Source organism: Sphaeramia orbicularis, chromosome 1 (genome assembly GCF_902148855.1).
Source record: "Sphaeramia orbicularis chromosome 1, fSphaOr1.1, whole genome shotgun sequence".
In the NCBI taxonomy this organism is placed as follows: domain Eukaryota; kingdom Metazoa; phylum Chordata; class Actinopteri; order Kurtiformes; family Apogonidae; genus Sphaeramia; species Sphaeramia orbicularis.
The window spans coordinates 42,386,975-42,405,958 of NC_043957.1; the positions used below are offsets into that span (position 1 = coordinate 42,386,975).

The window sequence follows — 18,984 nt, forward strand, 5'->3', positions numbered from 1 at the left end:
CCAGGCTCAAGGCCCACCTTTTTAATCTGGCTTTTAACTAATGCCCCTTTTTTAACTTATGTTTTTAATTCCTATCTCTCTTAGTTTTTAATTTGAATTTTAATTTGACCTTCAACCACTGCTTCTGTTTTATCTTTTTTAAAAACTTTATATTTATATTATGTTTGCATATATGTTTTATATTATATTTATATCATTTTAACCAATGCTTCTTTTTATCTTTTCCATGGTTTACATTTACATCTTCGGTGTTTCATTGGCGGGGGTCCTCCTCACCGGGGGGCAGCTGTGGGCTCCAGTGGTTGTGGTGCTCTCTCAGGGTCTGCTCCTCCCTGGTGGGATGGGGGTCCCAGTTCGGCCCTCCCTTAGCAGTCAGGATGCAGCTCTATGATGGCAGCGCTGGGTTGCTGGGGGCGGTGGCTGCCCCCTGGTATGGGTAGCTCCCTGTGATAGTGCCTCCTCTCTGTTGTTTTATGGTCCCCGGGTGCTCAGCCTGTTTCCTTCCTTTATTTCTTTATCTATGTCTTTTTGTTTTACTGTTATTTACGGGTATTAACACTGGGTACATGGGTGGCGGGGTGTATGTGTGTGTGAGTGTGTGTGTGTGTGTGTGTGTGTGTGCGCGCGCGCGTGCATGCGTGTATGTGTGTGGGGGTGGTGGTGGTGGGGTGTGCTGATTTTATATGTAAAGTACTTAGTACTACATTTCACTGTGTGAAAAAGTGCTGTATAAATAATGATTGACTGATTGACTGATTTTGTAAACCTGGAGATCTCTTGCAGATATTTGCTCATAGCATATTGCCTTGCCTGTCTATCACCCCTCAGCATCTCTTCTCTCTATGCTTCAATATCATAAAATCCAAAGTAACATTTTTTTTTATCTCAACATGAAAACTGCAAAAGCAAACAATACACGTCCCTGCAACTGGAGCTTAGTATAATATATGTTCTTCATAAATCAAGCTTGCAGAGCATTTTTTCCTCAGAAGCTTGCATCACAAACAAGAATACTTGCTCAGATCAGGTCATTTGCGTTAAAAACATTCTTGTCTCCAGGTAAATTTCAGTGCTTATATTTTCAGAATGCAACAGATGATCCCATCTCCTTTTGTAAACTTAGAGATCTCTGTCAAATCTCTGCTCAGAGCATGCTGCCTTTGCTATGTATCTTCTATCAGCATCTTCTCTTTCTACTTCTGTGATATTTCAATCTCATAAAGTCTAAAATAACACATGACATTTTTTAAAATTATAAACAGAAACTATTACAAACAGTAGTAATAATATAAGTGAAAATAAATGGCCTATATATTTTAGTATTCCCTGTTTTTGTTGTCTGGAGTTTGATTAAATTCATCTTGAAAGACTTCAGCCAGATATTGTCACAGTAACATGCTTAGGTCTGCTGTTTGTGGAAAATGTAATAAAAAAAAAGAGACATAGTCTGGTGATTCAAACATTAGCCAACAGGGAAAACAAAGTCTGCACAATAACTGTTGTGAAGGATGAAAACCATTTTTGTGCTTGAACATAAAGAGCTGCCTTCATGCATAAATACTTGCTTTGTATTGGTTCTTGGGAAGACAGCTATATTCTATTTCATCAATCATACTGGAGAAATGATACATGTGTGTATTGCTGTTGTTTCACAATCACCTTGTTGTTCATGTGTGTGGGTTACTGTTTGGAGGGCTGGGTACATGTTTGCGTACTGCAGTTGAGGTTGTTTCAGGCCAAATGGGGCGTGAACGTTGTGGAGCTTTGGTGTTACATAGTGAGACATTTCCCTCTAGTGGTGGAAGTGAATGACTACTCCAATAAAACACGCAATGCCAAGGATGTGAAGGATGTGGATGATGTGAGAAGGTTAGAAGGAGTTCAGTGGGTGAACTGATAATGGATGACAGATACATTTCAGTGCACTCTGGGAAAATAGGATCAAATTATAGTAAATCTTTACTCAGTGAAGTCAAAATATCTTATCCTCTGTATTTTATTCTTGTTCATAGAAGTGCCTTCTTTAAGTGTAAAACTAAATCGTTCAAGAGCATTAGCTGTGATAAATACTGTGTGTTTACTCATTTGTTTGGTTAACCCATAAAGACCCAGCTCTATGTTTGTGTGAAATTGGAAATGAAATTTTCTCTATATCTAACCTTTCTTAAGTTTTTTATCACCATTTTTTTTTTTTTAAATAAAATTACCTTATTTTGTATTTTCTCAGTATAAATCAGGTACTTTCCCATAATTAATTCACTGATCATGTAGATGTTCATAAAAGCTCAGATTAAAGTCGAGAGGGTTATTATATCAAAAACAGAAAACTGCAGAAAAAGTGACTTTTTCAGTAAAATATATCATTAATGAACATAAACCAAACATTTCCATCCACTGTCATTGCTCCAACTCCATGGGTTTTACTGGTGAATCTGTGTTGTAGAAGATGACAGTGTTTCCACATTCACTACGGAGCCTCTGAACATCCAAATGGGTCATATCTGATGACCATGAAAAATGAAAAACTGAATTATACACCAATTATTTACATGTATGGATAGAACCAGTGAATCAACAGGTATTAAACATTTTAGATCAGTAGATACTTTTGGTTGGTGATGGATGTTTGGGTCTTTATGGGTTAAAGGGATTGTATGAGCTTATAGGCAAGAGTATGTATTATTAGCAATACAGACAGATATTTAGTTATTAAGCAAATCAATTAAGTAAATACTGATATAACATCAGTATAAGCATGAAATATTTTTTTTTAAAGTGCACATAAATATATATTTGTGAGGGGGAAAAAATGTCATAATTAGAAATGAAAAGTTAAATAAATGCACAAACAAATGTATAAACAACTAAATAAATACTTGAATAAATACATAAATGTACAAATAAAAAAATACATAGATTAATAAATAATTAATTTAATGCTTATATTTTATGTTTTTATTATCATATTTTTATATTTATTTATTTATCCTCAATTATGCATGCTTTTTTGAATGTTTATATTTATGTGTGTGTGTATATATATATATATATATATATATATATATATATATATATATATATATATATATATATGTGTGTGTGTGTGTGTGTGTGTGTGTGGATTCATATATTTAATTTATTTTTGTACTATTGCATTTCCACATTTATTCATTCATTTATTTATTTATTTCCTTATTTCTGTATTTCTACATGTATTTATTTACGTAGTAGATATGTAAATGTTCTTGCGCCACCACCACTAAGGGAATTCATAAAACTGAAATCTGCTACTGGCAGACCCACTCGGTCTGTGGTCAGAGGAGACTGTGAAGTGCCCTATAGATGGACCACCTTTGGACAATTTGTTCTCTCAGCTAGGGGCTGTAATATCTGGAACAACATACCCCTCCCCATAAGAGAATGCCCCACATGTGACACCTTCAAGACTAAACTTAAAAACTGGCTGAAATCAAATCAACATTGAACACACTAAAGCCCTGCAGGTCTCCTGATGCACGTTGCATGTTTTCTCCCATGTGTCCGGATAATCTGCACTACTGCACCTCACTAACAAGAGTTACTTGCAACCAGGTAAATTGTTCATGTTCATATTCATCTTCACTGGAATCAAGTTTTTTTCTGTTTTGCACTGCATGACCATGTGCCATGTGCCCATGTGCCAATGTCTCTCCAGGTGTTTTACTAATGCTTAAAGGATAACTGTGTATACTGTATGTGTGAAGTAATGCTATATAATGTGAGGGTTTAGCCTTAATTTTTAGAATGTTTCTAGTTTTATGCATGCTGGTACTTTACATCTTACCCAGGGACAACAGTTGAAAAATAGCTTTTTTGCTAATACTGGCACATTTACAGAAATGTTCATTAATGTGTACTGTCCCTGCTAAATAAACAAACAGATAAATAAATAAATAAATAAATAAATTAATAAATAAATAAATAAATTAATTAAGTGGGCGGTCCTAACTACACTCTGAAGCAGGATTGGTTTACTGGGCTAACCAGACAGAAGCTACTCCTCTTGTGGTTTGCTGCAGGGTATTATCATCAGTTTGTTGTTTGTCCATCTGTCTGTCTGTCCATATGTCCAGCACATCCATGGGGGGGGGGGGGGGGCTACTTATGTTATAATGTAGCGGCCCCCTGAACCACTGCGAAATATAACAGTCAAGGCAGTAGTGGTAGGTCCGATCACATCGATGTAACCAATCCTGCTTCAGAGTGGAGTTAGGACCCCCCACTAATTTGCATATATACTTACCACTGACAAAATTGACACAGAAATACGTAAATAAATAAATGTGGAAATATAGAAATACTTAACTAAATAAATAAATTGGGAAATGCAATAATATATATATATTTTAAAAAAATCATCTTGCCCATCTGGGCGGTTTTTCCTTCAGAGTTGGGTTCTCTACCAGAGGCCTGGGAGCCTGAGGGTTCTGCGCAGGTTCTTAGCTGTTCCTAGGATTGGACAGAGATCTCTGATGTTGTTCCTGGTATCTGCTGGAGCCATCCTGTCAGTTTGGGGGTCACTGCCCCTAGTGCCCCGATCACTACTGGTACCACTGTTGCCTTCACACCCCACATTTTCTCTATCTCCTCTTTCAGCCCTTGGTATTTCTCCAGCTTCTCGTGCTCTTTCTTTCTGACGTTGCTATCACTTGGGATTGCTACATCTATCACTACCACTGTCTTCCAATGTTTATCCACCACCACTATGTCATGTCAGGCTGATTGGCCATCACCATCTTGTCAGTGTGGATCTGGAAGTCCCATAAGATCTTGGCTTGTTTGCTCTCTGTCACCTTCAGGGGTGTCTCCCATCTGGACCCTGGGACCTCCAGTCCATACTCAGAACAGATGTTCCTGTACACTACCTGGTTATGCCGCTCCATGTATGCCTTCCCTGCCAGTATCTTACACCCTGCTGTGATGTGCTGGACTGTCTCAGGGGCTTCTCTACACAGCCTACACCTGGGGTCCTGTCTGGTGTGGTAGACCCCGGCCTCAATTGCTCTGGTGTTCAGGGCCTGTTCTTTTGCAGCCATGAGTAATGCCTCTGAGCTGTCATATATATACAGGGTGGGGAAAGCAAAATTTACAATGAACATTTAGTTGTTTTTTTCTCAGCAGGCACTACATCAATTGTTTTGAAACCAAACATATATTGATGTCATAATCATACCTAACACTATTATCCATACCTTTTCAGAAACTTTTGCCCATATGAGTAATCAGGAAAGCAAATGTCAAAGAGTGTGTGATTTACTGAATGCACTCATCACACCAAAGGAGATTTCAAAAATAGTTGGAGTGTCTATAAAGACTGTTTATAATGGAAAGAAGAGAATGACTATGAGCAAACTATTACGAGAAAGTCTGGAAGATACTATTAAAGAAGAATGGGAGAAGTTGTCACCTGAATATTTGAGGAACACTTGCGCAAGTTTCAGGAAGCGTGTGAAGGCAGTTATTGAGAAAGAAGGAGGACACATAGAATAAAAACATTTTCTATTATGTCAATTTTCTTGTGGCAAATAAATTCTCATGACTTTCACTAAACTAATTGGTCATACACTGTCTTTCAATCCCTGCCTCAAAATATTGTAAATTTTGCTTCCCCACCCTGTATGTATATATATATATATATATATATATATATATATATATATATATATATATATATATATATATATATATATATATATATATTATGTATGTATATATATATGTATATATATATATATATATATATATGTATATATATATATATATATATATATTATATATGTATATATATATAGTATATATATATATATATATATATATATATATATATATCTATGTATATGTATATATATGTATATGTATATATATATATATATATATATATATATATATATACTATACTATAGTATATATATATCTATATATATATATATATGTATATATATATATATATATATGTATATGTATATAATATATGTATATATATATATATACATATATATATATATATATATATATAATATATATATATATATATATATATATATTATATATATATATATATATATATATATATATATGTATATGTATATATATATATATATATATATATATATAGTTAAGGAAATAAAGAAGTAAATATAAACATGTGGTAATAATAACATAACATGTTAGCATTTTATTATTTATTTATAATTATGTCATTGTTTGCCCCTCATATATATTAACGGTGACGGTGCTATCATAACTGTGACCATTAGAGGACAGCACTGAACTGTAAAACAGACAACATATTAAAGACTATCATAGGCATGCCCCATCAGCATTAGCTCCATAGATGCAGCCTTCTTGTGCTACACAGGTAATAAAAAATACATCAGATCCAGAGAAATATCAGGGATACTTTTTATGATGACACAGGGTCTCGGCTTTGAATGGGAATTTATTAAAGATGAATGAATGAGAACTTTGAGTGCAAGGTCTGGTCACCTGGAATCTGGATAATGTAACTACTCATTCTATTTGTATGTCTATATGTCAATATGTCCTCAACACACACACACACACACACACACACACACACACACACACGCACACACACACACATACGCAACATGTCTGGGTTGTGAGTAACTGCTTGGATTTGGATTAAATCTCAACACATCTGGAACATAAATGATTAGGTCATAAAAACAACTGTGTAGGTGTATGCTTGTAGCCACAAATCCGTTCATCCAATAGTAAACACAGGTCTAATTTTTAATCCTCACAGTCAGAGCTCAAGTGTTACTTCCAGCCTGTGGAATTTCTGTAATGCTGAGATATGATAAAACGTGATAAGGAACACCGAGTGACTAAATTCTGTGTTGTGTTTTTTCCTCTGTTGACTCTGAAAATACAGTGTTATGATGACACACCATCTCTGTTGCCTGCCACAACAATACCACAAGTGATCCATCGGAGCACAGAGCTATGTGACCCACAGCTTGTGTCAGATCGTTGGTATGCTTGTGGGATTTCTTCCGATAAGACAGAACTATTCATTGATCATGTTGGTACAAGAGCTAAAAGGAAACAGGGCTTTAGCTGCATATTATTATGCAATAAATACATCAATCTTCAATACAGAGCTTACATTTATGGTGTTCACTGTTTTGACGACTCATAAACAGACAGAAAAATTGCAGAAACTCAGTACCTGTCTTTTATCACTGCAAAAATCAAAATTTTACCAAGTGTATTTTCACTTGATCCATTGGCAGATTTTTTGTTGTTGCTTGAATTAAGCAAAAAAAAATCTGACAATGGAACAAGTGAAAATGATCTTGGTAAGATTTCTTGAAATAAGATTATCAAGATCTATTGTCTCATAATAAGTTCTTATATCTCACTGAAAAGGTACTCTTTAGGTGATTATGTCTTACTTTAAGTGTGATGAGATATTTTGACTAGAAATGAGAAAAATATACTTGGTAAGATTTAGATTTTTGCAGTGTATATGAGATCAACAACATTTGATCTTTATTCAATATTGATTTGAAACCAAGAATGGTGAGGTTTTCAGGTTAAATTGGACAGGTTTCAGGTGTCATAAACCACATGAAGTCTCCAGTTTCCAAAATAAGACATCTAGTAATGATTTATTTTTCTTTTGGACCTGTTTTTTCTTAAACAATAATATTAATGCTGCTCAGATTTGAGCACAGCCTTTTTGATAAATGGTTGGAGAAAAGGAACAAGAAATGTGCACTCAGACAAGCATGCACTCACACGTTTGTATTCATTTATCAATGTGGGAAACCTTCTGCACTTGATTCTCAAACAGCGGTGCAGGAATGCAGTCCTGCTGCTGACTCTTGGTCAGCCTTATCTGGCCCTGCATAATCTCTGAGGTGTTTGGGTTCCCAGCAAAAATACATACACATGTACATGCAAAAACATGCCAGCATTTGAAGTCAATATACACACAGTCACGCATTAGATTAGGGAAGCAGAAAGTGGGATGTTAGCAAAGTTTGTGTAGGTTTTGATGATTTCTGCAAACTTATTAAAAATTATAACTTAGGGGAATGACAGAACATCAAGTTTTTATTATTCAAGAGGATGAAAAGTGATAAAAATGCATTATCTTGGCTGTGGGCCTTCACAGTCAAGTTCACACTTGTTTCTGTTATCGCACTGTACATGGAAACTGTATGTGGAAAGTACCCTGTCCTTAAGTTATGCAAATACATAGCTAAAGTTTATGGATCATAATAATTCAAATGTTTGGACAAGTGTGAACAAAAGCAGCAAAGAACATGTGACACTTGTGCACTATGTACATGGGAAAGATGTTTTTTCCATCTACTGACAGCCACTGTGCACTCTGCCAAAAGATTACAAATATGAAGGGGTACGTTGGCCCCCTTCTCTGATTATTAGGACCCCCACCCACCCCCCCCTTGCCGCGTGACTGCCTCCCCTTAAGTCTGCTGGGTCCAGACCAGGCCAGCTGTGGTATAATGACCCCATTGTCTTCTGCTTTATGAAGCTGTTATGTAAGAAACAAGACCAGGAGTGAGGTCACCCTTTACCAAGCCAGTTGATGCCCACCTGCATGTAGCCCACGCCTCAGTCACCCGGCTTTACTCAAATGAAGGCAAGACACAGAGAGAGGTGGAAGAAGGGTTAAATAAGGAGGGGAAACAGTCTGAGCTCTGGATTTGTGAAGTTGTAAGCACTTGGAACAAAATGTAGTGTAAACAAATGATTGAAAAGATTATGAGAGATTTGAAAAGCAAAACCAGAACAAAGCTTCACATTTTGCAACTTTTTTCTTGCTACAAAGAAATATACCCTGAATATCTGTTTTAACATAACTTCCCAGACACAAAAAATATTATTTTAATACATTTAATAGTGCACTTTGATTAACCTGTACAGAAATAATATTAATAAAAAAGATAAAACATTTGTTCATTTTAAACACAAAGCTTAACATTTACAATAAAATAAAATAAAATGGTATGATACAAAACAAACATACTGTATATCTGAGGTATAAATATATTTGTTTTAAATTAACTGTCATTGTCATGCGTTATTATTTGGCAGAGACACAGTTAAGGTACAGTAAGGTACAAACATTTACGATATGAACAATGGCTTAGTGAATTAATTATACAACTCAACATGACAAATGTGAGTCCTCAGATTTTAGAGTGTTACAATGATGGTCAACTTAGTTATGATGACCGAAATCGGACTTCTTTTAAACACTGACAAGACAGTTCAGAGAAAGAAGTTTACATATAGATATTTTTCCTTCCTTTGAATTCACACAAACATTCAATCTGCCCTCTTCTCTACAGTAAAACCTGTAAATTTGCCACCTTTATAAAAGGACCATTTTTTCTCTGTTTACTAATGATCTCTCTCATGACACACCAGAGGTTTCTGTTGCAAGTTAGAACAGTGCATTGTTTCTGTTCTCATGTTCATCAAAGCAAACTTCTTATTAGAAATATTTCAAAAGTGTTTCTCTTATTTTTCGGAGTTAAATGTGATGTTTTTGTGAATTGACTGCGCTCTTAACAACCCCACTTAATTTTTTTTAGTGACAAAGAGTTTAGAATGGAAAACTATAACAGTTTTGGTCCATTTAGTTCCACTGGTATTACATTTTAGTTTGTCGGGTAAATCCTGGAAAATTTACAACATTATCATTTCAGCATTTCCACTAATCATCTTTCACAATCTGCTCCTGTACACACTTCTTTATTAAACTGGGACACAATGAGACCAACTGGAATTCGCATCTTCTAAACCAACTAGGAGACATCTGTTTATATGTCAGGAAATAAGGCCCATTCTCTGATATTTCCTTTTTTTTGGTGAGCCAGCCACCGATACTTGTCTGTCTCCTCCTACCTCTACAGAAACACTAAAACCCTCTGTGTTATTACCTATCTGCTGTCTCATCATATTTTGTCTAATGTCTCAACTGAGTCTTGATATCACCAGCACATTCAAATCTTTCTTCATTCTTGGACTCATCAATAATTTCACTATAATATTATGTAATATTTCTTGTGTGCTTTGCTGTAACAGAAAAAGGGACAGAGGTAACACAAAACAGACCATTACTGTGAACACAACACTGTATGTACATTATACTGCAACTGGAAACCAGTGCAAGGAATATGTGTTTATTAACCGTATTTTACTTTGATTGCTCATGCACGCACACATACTTACATACACACAAACACACGCACCAAATCTCCTTGCTTCTCAGAAGCAATAGCACCCTTTGGATAAAATTGAAGTCTCACATCCTGTATCATCATGTCCTTTGGCCCAGATAAATGGTGGTGTGACAGTCCACTTAGCAGAGCACTGACAGCCCCAACATAAGTTTTAATAGTTAACAGTAGTCTCTTGTGACATAATCAGAGCAAAAAAGTCCTTCAATCCAGGATCCAGGGTTCATCCTTTAAATGTGTGTACAAAGAGGCATCCACCTCTCTGTTGGGATGGGTCATTTTGAGTCCCCTGTAGGATCCAAAGTAGGTCCATAAGTTTGGGTTGTAAGAGGCTGTTAGGACCGCTGTTGTCCATGCTGCACGCTGCTTTCTCATTTGTCCATAGGCACAGTAAATGAGTCACGTATCCGTGCCACCTCAGCAGCGCTCAGATGTCCATACAGTTTGTTGTACCACTCTGGGAAACGACCCCTGAATAACAAAGAAGGGACAAAGTGTTAGCAGAAGTGCTCATTAGATGGCATAAACTGGTTGACCACAAAAGCAAACATAACTCACCTGCAGTCAATCCTGGAAATGTGTGTGAGTCGGGATTTGTTGGTCCCGCAGGGCTCAATAAAGTAACGTGAAGTGAGAACATTGACCCGAACTCCTACCACCGGCACACCTTCGTGATCCACGGATGTACATAGTAGTGCACACGCTCCCTTTGGCAGGTCTGTTGCCCATGTCCTGGTAGAGAAACCAAGATTTAAGGTTAAAAATGGCTTCTTCCATATATAGCGAGAAAGTTAAGAGTGACAAAATGGTGAAATGGAAAAAAAAAAAAAAAAAAAGGAAAATGGCTTACCTGAGTACCAGATGGTCTCTGGTAGGATGGGGGGCCATTGTATTCCTAACGTACTGGTAGACTTCTGTTCGCTCATCCAGAGTCTCCACTACACGACTCTCGAGCAGGTCCTCATCCCAGTGGCCCTGGTCCCTCAGCACCCGCATCAGAACCTCCTCAGGACTTGCAGGCACCTCTACAGTCACCTTCCAGACCCGCAGTGGAAAACCATCATGCACCTGGACAAACAGATGTAAAGGTTCAAATATCAATGCAGTGTAAGCTGTTACGTACTATATATTGTGGAAAGATGTTGTGTAACAGTCACACACACATTTGACAAATGTTTTGGAAAACATTCCATGACATAGATGATCTTATCGGCCGTGTTTAAATAAATTAAACATGGCAATCAAGTCTTAATTCCATGCTCAACAATCAGACTGTTTTTCAAAACCTCCAAATGCCCTTTAGCCAAGTCAGCTGCTTCATTCTGCCGTCAGATGATAAAGAACACACGCTCTGTGCTTTGTGCCTCAAACTGGAGGAGAGATAACCTCATATGGGGCTGCTGCACATGAGACACAGGAAATGTAGGCCTGGGATAATGATGAGGTTGTGTGTGTCCATGTAAAGATGATGTCATTCTGGGATAGAATCCAGTACTAGGATGGGAATGAGAAGCTAAGAACCCAGCCAGTTTCACACGGATGTACTTCTGCACAGGAAACGGTAAATGCTGCTTTTCCACAAGATATTTCAAGAGCCAGGAGAGAGGGAAAAGCGAACACGAACACGGAAGGAGAAGTCAGGGAACAGAGATAGTTGAAAAGACAGTGTGTTCTCATGAAGATTAATAGCACAGCTTTCTTTTTTTCATTAAACTTTTTCGATTTCTATCACTTCTATCACTGAAAGCAGCCGTATATAACAAATAAATCATGTGTGAAAACAGTACTTTCTCTCTAAAGTATGTACTCTTACCTTCCTACAGGCCAGCTCTGCCTGCTCGGGTGTGGAGCAGCTGTCATAACCTTTGAACTTGTCTTTAGCCTCTTTGAGCAGGGCATCGAGGCTGTCCCGTAGGTAGGCTGTGTAACCCGTGTGCCCAGCCTCTTCACCAGCAAACTCCTCCAAACGTCGTGGCAGCAGCGCCTGCTCCACATAGGAGTTTCTGCAGCGATTCATTTCCTCTGGGATCTGTGGGAAACAAAGTCAAGGATCAGAATACTGTATTTACTCTAACTTCAGGAGAAAAGTGGGTCTTATTTTAGGTCATAGTGTTTCTAGAGACAGTGTGAGATAGTAAGAATAGTAAGTATGCTTGAATGATACTGATTTGACAGATATGTCCAGTATTACTCACTTCTCACTCTGTTTTTCTTTGATCTAGCTTTAAATAATTAAATGTGGTAAAATTAAATCAATTATTATTATATTATTGTGGTTGTTTAAGCATGTAAAACAATTAAAAAGAATAGACACAACATTATATTTTCCTTTCTGTTGGTTTATATGGCCATGTTTAAGGTTTAAATATGTGCAATATTACTGTGCATGAAAATAACTCTCATTGGATGAGAAAAGACTGGTTCAAACAGAAGTTAATTATTCCAAAGGTCATATTCCTTCCATGAAACTTCATGCAAATGTAAATTTTATTAAAAGGAAATTATTCAGGAGCTAATTCAGTTTACTTGTTGTGTGAGATGACCATAACAGGAAGCTTTCTCATAATCCAATAAGGCTTTGAGCTATAATGAAATACATTATGCCCCTCTAAGCTTTTACAGTAACATGACAGAGAAGACTGAATGGAATACAGTGTATTTTGGGCTAAATGAGACTGAAATTGGATTAGAAATTAGCTAACTGTCTGATTATTTCCTGTTAATCTAGTCAAGTGGTCGCCTGTAAAACAAATGCTACAATATGTTCTCAAAGTTCATTCCGGTCCTGCAACATGGGGACAGAAAAGGAAGAACGGATGGTAGATTTATGTACCAATATTGTGTCAACTGAATGAGAAGGTTATGTAAGTCAGACTGCTTCTGTTTACAGGACAAACACAGAGATACACGGTGTCTGATGATAACACAGTACAACGAGCAGAGGTCACATTTTAGGGTAAGCAAACACACCTTTGTCAATGTACCGTAGCCACACAGATTTCAGGTGGTAAGTAGAGCTACAAGTATTTCTATGTGTGACTTGGTTGTTAATAACTGTTTTTACTACTGACCCGGAAAAGTTTCCTGCACTCTTGGATCATGTGTGCCAGGCCATGAGTGGCAGCCAGGTTCTCATTCAGGTCCCTCTGGTCTGGCTTTCCCAATGTTTGCTTCCTGTTCATCACCCTTTGATCAGAGACAGGGAGTAGAAGACAAGTGGATACAGCAGGATTAGAAACAGCATCCATCATCCAAACAGTCGGTGTAGGAAAAAAAAAAGAGGAAGCAGCAAAGTAATAAAAAAAAAAACGTCTGAAGACATTTATGGAGTATATCTGATAAACTTTACTGCAGCGCTGCCAAATGTGAACGCCATATGTATGTCTTATTAATGTAGAGAATGTTTATGTAACCTCTACATTTCCTGTGTCTCTCTCCCTTCCTCATCTCTCAAGCTTTGCTCTCTTCCTTTCTTCCATCTACAGTATCCTGCTCTTTTGTCTTTGGTGAACCCTTTCCTGTTTTGATATTGTACAGAATATATCATGTTATGTAAACTCTACTTCAGTATTATTTTTTTCTACTTATTAAAATCATGCAAATGCAGATACGCATAGAAACACAGACACACACCTGGGTGAGGAGCTCTCTTTACGGCGCAGTGTGTTGAGGTGGAAGAGGGACGGGGCCAGACAAACAGCCAGGTTGGTTGGTGTCATCTGGTTCTCAGCCACACTGGCCGTCACATCGCTCAGTAGACAAAGCAGTGTCCGCAGTGCCTCCCTATTCTCATCGGGAAGCAGCAGCACAGCAGCACGTGCAGCCTGAAGACGGAGTTCTTTTGGCATGTCTGGAAAGGAAAATATAAGATGTTATGCTTCCCCTTTTATATACAGTAAAAGACAAATAACCACTGTCACTGACATCATGTCATCTGTTTTGTGTCCTTTGTTTAACTGCCTGGAACGAGCTATGATGGGATCACTGTTTAATTCAGTGTGTTACATAAGCCCATACATGTTTGAGTACGTTCAGCGCTTCATGCTTCGTGTATAGAGCTCGTTTTGTTTTACCTTATGTAAACAGTTTCTAAAGCTGCTATTACAATCAAAATGTAACAGAACTAAGTATGAGTCACAGGAGGATGAGCAGATACTGAAGCCGAGTGGATTACAGTGTCACATACATCACCTCAGTCCATAAGTATTTCCTGCACTTGTCTTACTTGTTTTCTCTCGAAGGTTTCACAAGTTTCTTGCATAAATACAGGCAAGCATCTACAACTTCAACCTATGAAGACCCAGTGCTACTTTTATGTCAGTTCCAAAAGGACATTTCTCTATATCTAGCGTTTTTAAGTGATTTATTGCTATTTATTTATAATAGTACCCTCTGTATTTAGTATTTTAACAGTATAAATCAGACATTCTCCTGTATTTAATTTACTGATCATGAACAAGTTCATGGAGCTCAGATTAAAGTTGATGGTTATTATATAAAAAAAAGAGAAAGCTGCAGAAAAAGTGACTTTTTCAGTAAAATATATCATTAATTGAATATAAACTAAGCATTTCCATCCAATGTCATTGATCAAACTCCATGGGTTTTACTGGTGAATCAATGTTGTAGAAGATGACGGTGTTTCCACGTTCACTACGGAGTCTGTAAACATCCAAATAGGTCATATTTGATGACCATGAAAAGATGACAAACTGTATTTTACACCAATTATTTACATGTATATATAGGATTAGTGGATGAACAGGTATTAAAAATTTTACATCAGTAGATACTTTTGGTCAGTGATGAATGCTTTGGTCTTTGTGGACTAAAACAACACCACTCTGCGTTTTTATAGACATAGACATCTTGGCTGAATGTAACTTTTGTGTTTATACTTTGATTTACATGGTGAATATTCTTACACTGATAGATCTGGAGAAAAGTCTCGGACAATTTGCTGGTTAGCAATGGTTCTGGTAAATCTCTGAAGTACTGCTTCAGCATGTCTGCAACGTCGTAAGCGGATTGGCCTTCATAGTTGACTCCTCCCCCATCTGCGCCACTTGCCTCATTCATTTGGCGCAAAGCCTGGATCCGAGATTTTACTCCAGATTTCCTAAAAAGACCCACCTGTACACAAAAACAAGGACACAAAGAAAGAGGTACATCATGCATACTTGCTCATAAACATGATGAGGCAACTTGAAACTATAGTTCTGTTATTATCCTCAGTATTACCATGAGGACAATATCTGATCATATCACTAGGGTGTAACAAACATGATTTATACTTCCAAACATGCACAAATATCTTTTGAAACTGCAGTTATAGCTGAAAACCAAATTCTTGACTTATCCCATATCCAAAGTTCACAGATATCATTGTTACATCACAACAAATGATATACACTTTTTATATATTTGATACTTGAAACTACTTTTGGATTATACAGACAGACAAAGGTAACTTCACAGCTCCATACTTTGACTATTTCCAGACGTCCACACTTCAGTGCATGTGTAAAAGTGAAAAGAGAAGAATGGATAATGGCAAGAGTGGCGATCACACATTGAGTAAGTGGGAATCACTTTTTTCCATTTCTTATGTAAGAGCTAGAGCGAAAAAAGAAACATTTAGATATTACGTAACTCTTGTACATTATAGAAGAGTGTTTTATTAGGTCTAAAGCATGCTTGGCAGGACTTTTTGTACTTTGCGTTTGCAGTTATGTGCACACATGGATCACTTTTTGTATTAACCATGTGGGGAATATGTTACCTGGTCTAGGCATTGATTGCGGAGGTAGCGCATGGCCTGCTGAATTCCCTGAGGGAGGGGCTGGCCAGTCCGCTGGACGATAACTTGTAGGGGCACACCAAACACATTCCTATCTTTGTAGTCACGCACCTTGATCCGCTTCATAAACTTTGGCACAGCCCTGAAACATACAAGCATCAAAACAGGAGATTATCAACACCTGCAACACAGAAAATCACCATTTATATGAGCTCTGGGTTCAATTACAGGTGAACAATTGAACATTTTGGTACTGATTATCACTAGATTAAATTTTGACACCTACTCTGATTATTATATGAATTTAGTGACTTACTTCTAAAAGTCTTTATTTTAAAGAACCACAATGGATTGGTATCAATGCTTCTAGATTTTGCATGTTGCAGATTGTATATGTTTTTTGTATTTGTGTTTTTAGCGTGCTGGGTGGTAGCAGCAGTGTCAGAAGCCTGTCTTCAACTTTATGAGAGTGGTGGATAAAGAGGGTGAAGGGGGGGATAGAGACAGTTAGTATGTATGGTAGGGAGTCAAAAGGGGAGGGACACATTGCTTTGTCCATCCACAGTGAAGAATCAGTGTGTACTCGGGTGCAAAGGGAACAGCAAGTCCACGACCACAGACCAAGAACTGAAACACGAAGTTCTGACCGTTTCACAAGAATGCGCCCACAGATTTATAGCTGTGTATCTATCTGTTTGGGTGTGAGTGTGTTTAGCAGAGAGATGCTGTGCGTGACTCAGGACAAGCTTGTCTTTGTAAGAACAGGCATTCATGAGACTTAAGAGTGCTTCTCAGATCTGCAGTTTGGAAAAATGGAAAAGGACCATATTATGATCATGGCCCGGAATGCTGAATATGTGTGGGCCTCCAGCAACCAACAAGCAGCCTCTGTCTTTCAGTGAGACCAGGCCTGTCATAAGACTGTCACAACGCCTTCTATTCCTATCCTGTCCTCGGGTCGGGCAAACAGGGAGACTGGAAAAACACAATCAAATAATGTGATTTTATGCTTCTTGCCTGGTCGGGGGATTTTGCCTCATATTTATTAATAAGTAACTATCAAGTTTACGTGGTAGACAATAACTATCTTTATTTGAGCAGTTTAAGTTTTGAGGAAGCAATATATTGGGTTCAACTGGATCATCATGTGCAGCATATAAAGTGAGGTCAGACCAGACCAGACCAGAATTGGCAGAAAGGTAGAAGTTAGGGAATAATTGCTGAAGGCAGATCTTTCCAGTCTCCAGCTCCTGTAACACCATGCGTGTGAACTGCCATGATTGCCCCGTTGAGAAAAAGACAATGTACGCCCCTTCCCAGCAATTATAGGCCTGGGAAAAGAATGTGTAACCCAACCTCTGTGGACAGCCGTCACCACACCACACAACAACCTGCAGATGGAAGGGATTGTGAGTCGGAGGGCTGGAGGGCTGGTTGTTGGATGGATGGCTGAATGGATAAACTCAACTAGTGTCACTTTCAATGAACACTTGGACAGATCTACATAACTCTTTACTTGTGAAGTTTAAAATGTCCAAGCATCCAGGAACCGCTAGAATAAAATATCTCCTTGTGTGCAAAGTGTTTCCGTAGATAAACCATCCAACTGTCTTCACTTCACTCACCAACTGAAGCCATGTTTGTTAGTGGGTGTGTGCTTCTCCAGCAGGGCGGTGAGCTGCAGCAGTGAGAGCTTCTGGAGTAAATTCATCTGTAGCACAGACTGGCAGCTAATCTGGAGCTGGGCGGAAGCCAAGCTGGGCCGGTGGGAGTTCTGAAAGCTTGGCCAGCGGAGTTTCTGTGGTCTGAGGGATAAGGAAAGAGAAAGACACAATTGAGATGTGAAGAAGAATGTTGACTCGAAAACAAAGTTGAACCTTTTGCGTCATAGGTTTGTGGACACAACATGAAAAAACACATCAACATACTTTACATTAATACTATGTTCCAAGTGATCAGTTTGGGGATTACAGGGATTTATGTAAACATCAATCAAGATTGTCTAAAAGACCAAAACCCATGCCTCCTGGAGGTTATTCTACTTGTGGATTCCTGGAGGAACAGCAACAGTCCCCATGGAGACCAAGCAGCATTCCACAGGGTTCTGCACATTACGTAAGGAGAGAAGTCTCAGCGTGTCCCCCTGTTTATCCTTTGCTGTCACTTTCTATCAGTCTTGGTTGGCACCTCAGTTTTTGTCTTTCTTGTAGATTTAGATGTAAAAGATTAAAAAGCAGTTTAATAGTGATAATTTGGATGTACAATACTTTCACAAAAAGAATCTTTTAGAAACTAAATAAAAAGTCTAAACAAAGAGTTAAAATGAAAGATAGGTGATAAAGTAATATGGAAAATCTCTTAGTGCTGCCATGTCACTGAATGCTATTGAAGGGAACACTACTGAAGGGCTGAATGCTATTTTCCCAAAAGATATTCCCTCATTTGGTGATGAAGAACATCAGCTTTGGCTTCTGACCTCTTCTGTGTAATGTGCTTACTTTTTTATTTAAACGGTGATCATGTTATTGCATGTTATGTACAAATAAACTACATTAAATGAAGGAATATCTAATACTGAAGCAGAGAAGGAGGTAGGCCCACATCATTCATCCTTCTTCAGTCTTAGAGCTCAGTCAGGTTGAGTGACTGTAATTGCCAGTCACCAGATGTAATATAATTCACTTCACTTTCACACTCATCAAACTATTCAGTGAAATCTCATGTCCAATAGTGGTCACTTTCCAAAGTGAGGCATGTCGATCATCTATAACAGAATTTATTAATTAACCGAATCAAGTTAGGTAAATGAATTCTTCAGTTCTTTTTAGGATCTGTGTCCAAATTTGATTTAAGCTCCATTGTATTAGGTTTATTTGTAATTACAGCCTACAACAGCTAGGG

The 18,984-nt window shown here is 37.7% G+C and overlaps 1 protein-coding gene across 3 annotated transcripts in view; it reads right to left on the reverse strand.

The window, feature by feature from the left end:
• Positions 1 to 8,917: 8,917 nt before the first annotated feature.
• dlc1 (DLC1 Rho GTPase activating protein) overlaps positions 8,918 to 18,984 on the reverse strand; it is an 81,610-nt gene continuing 71,543 nt past the window's right edge. For all 3 annotated transcript variants that reach the window (XM_030138623.1, XM_030138631.1, XM_030138640.1), the window contains 9 exons: positions 17,709 to 17,888; positions 16,066 to 16,225; positions 15,209 to 15,416; positions 13,917 to 14,133; positions 13,355 to 13,469; positions 12,097 to 12,312; positions 11,134 to 11,351; positions 10,842 to 11,015; positions 8,918 to 10,754 (listed from right to left, as the gene is read on the reverse strand). In XM_030138623.1, coding sequence (XP_029994483.1) covers positions 10,655 to 10,754; positions 10,842 to 11,015; positions 11,134 to 11,351; positions 12,097 to 12,312; positions 13,355 to 13,469; positions 13,917 to 14,133; positions 15,209 to 15,416; positions 16,066 to 16,225; positions 17,709 to 17,888 — 1,588 coding nt within the window. In that variant the 3' untranslated portion in view covers positions 8,918 to 10,654. The remainder of the gene's footprint in view (positions 10,755 to 10,841; positions 11,016 to 11,133; positions 11,352 to 12,096; positions 12,313 to 13,354; positions 13,470 to 13,916; positions 14,134 to 15,208; positions 15,417 to 16,065; positions 16,226 to 17,708; positions 17,889 to 18,984) is intronic.